The sequence below is a fragment of the Sardina pilchardus genome, chromosome 3 (assembly GCF_963854185.1).
Source record: "Sardina pilchardus chromosome 3, fSarPil1.1, whole genome shotgun sequence".
NCBI lineage: Eukaryota > Metazoa > Chordata > Actinopteri > Clupeiformes > Clupeidae > Sardina > Sardina pilchardus.
The window spans coordinates 20127183-20133844 of NC_084996.1; the positions used below are offsets into that span (position 1 = coordinate 20127183).

The following is a 6662-nucleotide window of genomic DNA, read 5'->3' on the forward strand; positions in this document are numbered from 1 at the left end:
GCCATTTACAAATATTAGAGATTCACATCACACCCAATTCAATGGAATGAAAACAGGTATTTTTTTGATTGGCTAATTGTATAACATTCTCCATCTCCATACAGTATGCATACAGCATCATGATAGTTTTGGTGATGGCTGTTTGGTGCATGGTATACTAATAATAGAGCCTCTGTGAGGCGTTTGACAGGAAGTGAGCACAAAGCTAGGGCACTTTCAGTTCAGTTTCCACAGAAGTGCAATTAAAGTCTTCAAGAGCGTATTCAAACAAAGTAAGTACATATACAGTACCTTTCATATACTCCATATTCCATAACACTGACAGAGCTATACCTCTCAGATTCGAAGACGCTAATTTAAGAATTGGAAAGGTGTTGGATTATTTTTTCAATTATTGTGCGATTAAGCATGTGATCCTAAAAAAATGATCTAATTAAACCTGAATTTTGTTCGTGACGTATGAAGACAATCTTTATTTTCTTGTTGTTTTAAAAGGAACATTGATGGACAGTGTATAAGATGTTGAATCTCATCATCCTGATTCTTTGCCTCCAAGGTATAAATCCCTTTTCATTCCATTTCAGTCATGCAAGGCAGTACATCATTTAATGTCAAAGCAATTATTAAAACACTTATTTTGTTCTGTAAAATGTCTGTTAAAACTAAACTATAACTAGGCCTAAGTCTATTCCTACTGTAATAGTGTGCAGGACATTCAGTCCAATTACAAATATAATTTTTCCTTGCATACGTCATGTGAATAGTCATGTCAAATGGCTTGCTTCAATGTTTGGCCTGACTCAAGGATGTTATACAATGTAACTTCTCACTATTGTTCTGTGATAATCACATCTGATAATGTTCTTGAATTTCCCCTTGGGGATCAATAAAGTATCTATCTACTGTATCTATCTATCTATCTATCTATCTATCTATCTATCTATCTATCTATCTATCTTCTGTGATAATTCACATTATCCAGCGGATCGTAGGGTAGCTGCAGGACAGACATGGACGGTAGAAATTCCTGAAGCTGTGACTGCGTTGGAGAGCTCCTGTGTTGTAGTTCCTTGTAGATATGACTATCCACACCAAGGAGGCATCAGTAGCTGGGAAGGACGATGGTACCTTGCTCCAAGTGACGTCTATGTGTATGACCAAGATTCTTCAACAGTGGATGCTCGTTTCCGGACACGCACCACCCTGGTAGGGCAGTTACGCGAGAAGAACTGTTCACTTCAGATAACTGACATGAAGAAGGCTGACCAAGGAGAGTATTGGTTTAGAATTATGATGGAAGGATACAACTCCTATTCCTATTCTGATTATAAAGTGCCCATCTCAGTCAAAGGTAGGTGATGTAATCTGCAACGTCCATGTTGCAATGCAGTGGTTTTGCTTGTGTCATTTAGGGGTTTCTTTTTATTATTTAATGGACGTTTTTAGACCCCCTTTCTGAAGATCTCGACTTATTTGTGTCATTACCTTGAAAATTGAAAATTACCTTGAAATTATATTCCTCTGCTATCTTGAGATAATGATATGATGATGATCTCCTGAAACCAATTGATTAGAAACGATGGAGTCCACTTGCCTGGGCAAACCCAGACGAGGCTGGTCAGTCCGCATTTTCCTGTCGAAGATGAGTAGCAGAACTTCCTGTTGTCATAATTATTGCAGCAGCAGATGTCAGCTGACAGTTGTCATAACATTTCTCCATGTTGCTCTGACAGATTTGTATCATTCTTGCTGTATATATCTAAAAAATCTAGTATTTATCAAATTACTATTAAAGTGACATGGTTGCTGTCAAATTTCACTGGGATGAGTGGGCCTCAATGGGAGCCGCACATCTTAGATAGCGGGGACCAAGGATATTTTGCCGGATTGCGTGACATCAGTACTTTGGTAGGGGAACCAGACTTAATGTATTACCGGTTTTTGCTTAAAAAATCTATTGACCCATTTCCAACATTTCAAAAACTAAGGCACCAATCACAATCATTTACCCCCCACCCCCCCCCCCCCCACCCCCACATACATCATTAGTACCTTCATTTACAAGAAAGATTTGATTGCTGCACTTCTAAAATGAGTCTAATGCACCAATGTAAGTTTCATTTCATTACTGGTTACGCCACCGGAAGTCATTAGTCAAAGGAGCCTTTCCAGACACAACTCTCAATCTCAATTGAAATATACAGACTGGTGTCAACGTGGCTAGGAGTCCACAGTCCAGTGCATCATATTTCTCTAAGACTTGATGGCTGCTAAAGTAGCTTGCCCGAAGAGAATCCACACAAGAAAAGTTGGGGTATTGCAACCTACTTCTGTGCGTCATGTTGAGAATCACCAGCCCCAGCATGCCCTTTTGTAAGGGTGAAAAATAAAAATAGTTCAACAGGGTGTGTTTAATTTCACACCTTATTACCTTAAGACACCTCAGAGAGGGTTTACAATCACATCAAGCCCATGTTGACTTCCTCTCAAAGAGCAGCTTAGCTGTCTTTTAGTCTATTTCTAAAAAAAAAAAAACTTGAATTAGGTTTCTTGTTGTCATCTCGAGATAACGACATGAATAACTTGAGACATTGAGAAAACTGGGGTCTAATTCATGAATCAATCAATACACTGGGGCTTCTATAGTTTCCAAGTTCCCATTCTCGGTTGGATAGGCTACTTGGATATTAGCAGGTGACAGTGATGTTATTGTGCAGAAACCATATTTCCTTTCAATTGTCATGTTTTGTTGTGCTTATAATGTCTACCTTCCCGTGCAGCTGAGCCTGATCGTCCATCATTATCTCAAGTGAAAAAGGAATTGAGGTCTGGAGAAAATGTAACTGTTTCCTGTTCCGCATCTCATTCTTGTCCCACTCACCCTCCCACCATTACCTGGAGCCGTCACGGCACGGTCACCATCCAATCACAGCCACTGACGGGGGGACAACATAAACTAACCTCCACCTTGTCCTTTAATGCCGACGCCTCGGACCACCAACGGCCAATCACATGCTCTGTACAGCATCATGGCGGGAAGAAAGCCATCAACTCTGTCACCCTCAAAGTGAAATGTAAGTGACACACGTGACATAATGTCTGCATTTACTGTAGTCCAAGCCTACCCAACTACAGTAGGAAGCAAATTATGGCATGCAATTTGGTGGTGTCAGTTATACAAACCCAATACCAATACCAACCAACACAATACCAAACCAGCACTTTTGTATCCTGTTATTCTTACCTTACTGGGAGAGTCAGAGTCTTACCTTCTCCTGTAATTCATCCCATGAGCACAAAGAGAGGATTGGGTGGCTTTAGGGTTCTGTGTTGTTTTCTGAGAGCTAATTGGTGGTTAAGGGGATTAAACGTGCTTACAGACACAAGTTATTAAAATACACAAAGACCTGCACTTGTGTTAAGTCTCTTTATATTATTGGACCAAGTGTTCCTATAGGGTCAAAGATGCATATTCATCAGCAAAGAGAGGTGTACTTGTGTTAAATCCCTTTATTGAAGGCCCTAGCATTCCTATTATAGGGTCATAGATTCATACTGGCACGCTGGTGCTCTTGAGGCTTTCACCACTCACTCCTAGATATGCTCTTAGCGATGCACAACTCCTCTCTGGAGAACTCACTGGCCGTGCAAGTAGGCATCATTGCAATTAACATACAAAGTGCTTTACTAGGATTTGTTCAGGAAGACTAGCAAGCTAACTGGCTAACAGTACAGCTAGCGTTGTTAAAGTCTACCTCCTATCTATCAGAGGCATTTTGGTGATTACACTTACATGTATATTTATTAATTTAGCAGACTCTTTCATTCAAAGACATTTGATATGGTTATGTTACTTGGCAGGCGCCTTTGTCCAACGCGACAAACAAACAAAAACAATACAGTAATCAATTAAGCAGTGAACAAATTCAAAAAGTTGGTCAGACTATAGAGAGAATAGCAAAATAAACAATAAACAATACCAATACCAGCAAACCTAATGAAAGTAAACAATGAATACATGGGAGAATAGTAAATGATCAGTGTGTCAATTATATTGCAAGGGCCATCGTCCTCAAAGCACCTCAGGGTTAGCGTTGGCATGGGTCCCCCAGGTCCTATGTTCCCCGATTTTCACCAAAAGAGTCCTATGTTCCCCGGTATATTGCAATTGGGGAACATAGGACCCTTTTTGGGAAAAGTGGGGAACGTAAGACCCTTTTTAAAATGTACCAAAAAAAGGGTCCTATGTTCCCCGGTCCCATACAAAGTGGGGAACATAGGACCCGAGGAACATAGGTAAGCGCCTGGTGGCATACAGTAGCAACTGGTATGCTAGCCTAGCTCCTTAACCACAATGCTACTTCCACCCCTGATAGATGTCATAAAAACAGAGCGTAAAACTTAGTATACTGTATGGGTGGCCAACTGGGACAGATGTGTGTGCTATCCTGCCGTAAGACCATATACTTCAAAATTCATTTGAAGGTTGTCGTCAAGCTACCCATAAAAAAACCATGCATAATGCTCTGTGCACCTCCGTAGTGATGAACTTCTATTTTTGTCTTAAAGTTGTCAGTTTGTCAGCACTGTCAAAAAAGCACTTGTAGATGAGTGCTTTAGTTGTTTGTGCGTTCAGTGCATTACCTTGCGAGGTAATTACCATCCATCTTGTGAGGACCATGTCTGAACAAGTCGATTACCGAAATCTCCTCCTTTCGTGTCCATTGATTACCACATTTGGTAATCAACTTGTATGGACTTTCTCCACACAAGATGAAGGTGACTGGAGGAAGAGCAAGGTAATGCATTGACTGGTGAATCCAGACAAACTTGTTAGCAGATTTGAATTAGGCCTGTCTGGAAAAAATCCCATTGACGCCTGTTTCCGAACTTCCCATTTTATGACTTTCAGGAGCATATAAACAGCAGTTTTTTTTAATTATTATTTATAAAATAAACCTCTTACCAAATGTTTAATAAGCCCCCAAGTTACCTTCAAAATGTTAAGTTATCCCCAAATGTTATGCCATAAGCTGTATATTCAGTTGTAAATGCGTATTTTTAGCTTATTCAAACTGCACTGATTGATGTCGTTTTGGTTCCAAATGAAAATTGCCACCTGTTATCATCAACAAATAGACCCTACTGTAGTTTATTTGTTAGACCAGAGTTTCCCTTTAAGCTAATTTGACAACAAAGCAAAATCTATGTACTGTATGATACCATGAGAAACAGCCTAAGCAGAGACATCAGAGCTCAATGCTCGTACTGTACATGCCACATAATAGCTTTAGCTTACTGTATGCATGAGTCTTATCCTTGCCTGACAGTGCACTTTGCCCATCGTTTAAATTAGGGCCCTGCATGACACATCAAAAGTGAGATACCGAACTGAACTGTGAAACTGAGATCTTGTTATCTTGTTCCTGTCATGTGATGTGAAAAGCGAAACTGTGGACCGATTATCCTGACAGCTGTAATGTGACTATTCTACTTTTTTTTTTAGTTAGATAAGCAGCACTGTTTTATTCATGATACACATTATCTGTTCTGTAACAACAATGTTTTTTTGTTTTTTGAAGATGCCCCAGTTAATGTAACAATTTCCCCATGGGAACCCTCGGTGCTTGAGAACGGCTCCATCACCTTAAGCTGCTTGGCTGAAGGAAACCCTCAAGTTACCAGCTACCAGTGGCGCGATGGGACCGGGCCTCTGTCTGCACAGGGCAAATCCCTCACACTGCCCAGTGTCACCAGACGCACCCACGCCATCACCTGTGTCGCCACGAACCGTGAAGGAGAGACTGCTTCCAGACCCATGCGGATTAATGTGGAATGTAAGAGAGGTCAAAGTGCGTCTGTTCTGTGTCTTTGCTTCATGTGCTTCTTCAATGCGCTTCATGTGCACCTCAGCCCAAGTGACAGACACTCAGACACTGACGACGACAACAACAGCAACAGCTTGCCGTTGCATAGCGCTTTATCAAGCCACCCAATGTGCTGGGTGAAGGTGCAACCTCACAACTCACACCCAATGATTGATGACTGAAAACTGTATGATGTGTGAACATCCTGTGAGATGACTGAGGCCTGAGTGAAAGGTGAACTGCATGGTTACAAGGGAAACAGAAATAATCAAGCACATTTGGCAGTCAGAAGTATTGTGCAATGTGTATTTTTTTACAGTACAGGACAGTAGAGATCCAGGACATAAGTGGTAGAAAGGAGACGTAAGTGACTGGACATACTGTAAGTGGTAGAGAGAGAGAGAGAGAGAGAGAGAGAGAGAGAGAGAGAGAGAGAGAGAGAGAGAGAGAGAGAGAGAGAGAGAGAGAGATGGGGTGGGATTGGATTGGAAAATGACCACAAGACAGAACCTGGGTCCCCATTGGCAGTGAGACCCAAATGTGGAAGGGGGCAGAACTGAACCTGGGTCCCCATTGGCAGTGAGACCCAAATGTGGAAGGGGGCAGAACTGAACCTGGGTCCCCATTGGCAGTGAGACCCAAATGTGGAAGGGGGCAGAACTGAACCTGGGTCCCCATTGGCAGTGAGACCCAAATGTGGAAGGGGGCAGAACTGAACCTGGGTCCCCATTGGCAGTGAGACCCAAATGTGGAAGGGGGTGCCCACTTGCGCCTCACAGTTCCCCTATGCCATGT

At 41.8% G+C, this 6662-nt stretch overlaps 1 protein-coding gene across 1 annotated transcript in view; it reads left to right on the plus strand.

The window, feature by feature from the left end:
• Positions 1-224: 224 nt before the first annotated feature.
• LOC134077000 (sialic acid-binding Ig-like lectin 13) overlaps positions 225-6662 on the plus strand; it is a 9492-nt gene continuing 3054 nt past the window's right edge. The window contains exons 1-5 of the mRNA XM_062532335.1: positions 225-272; positions 496-556; positions 983-1351; positions 2781-3074; positions 5583-5837. Coding sequence (XP_062388319.1) covers positions 520-556; positions 983-1351; positions 2781-3074; positions 5583-5837 — 955 coding nt within the window. The 5' untranslated portion in view covers positions 225-272; positions 496-519. The remainder of the gene's footprint in view (positions 273-495; positions 557-982; positions 1352-2780; positions 3075-5582; positions 5838-6662) is intronic.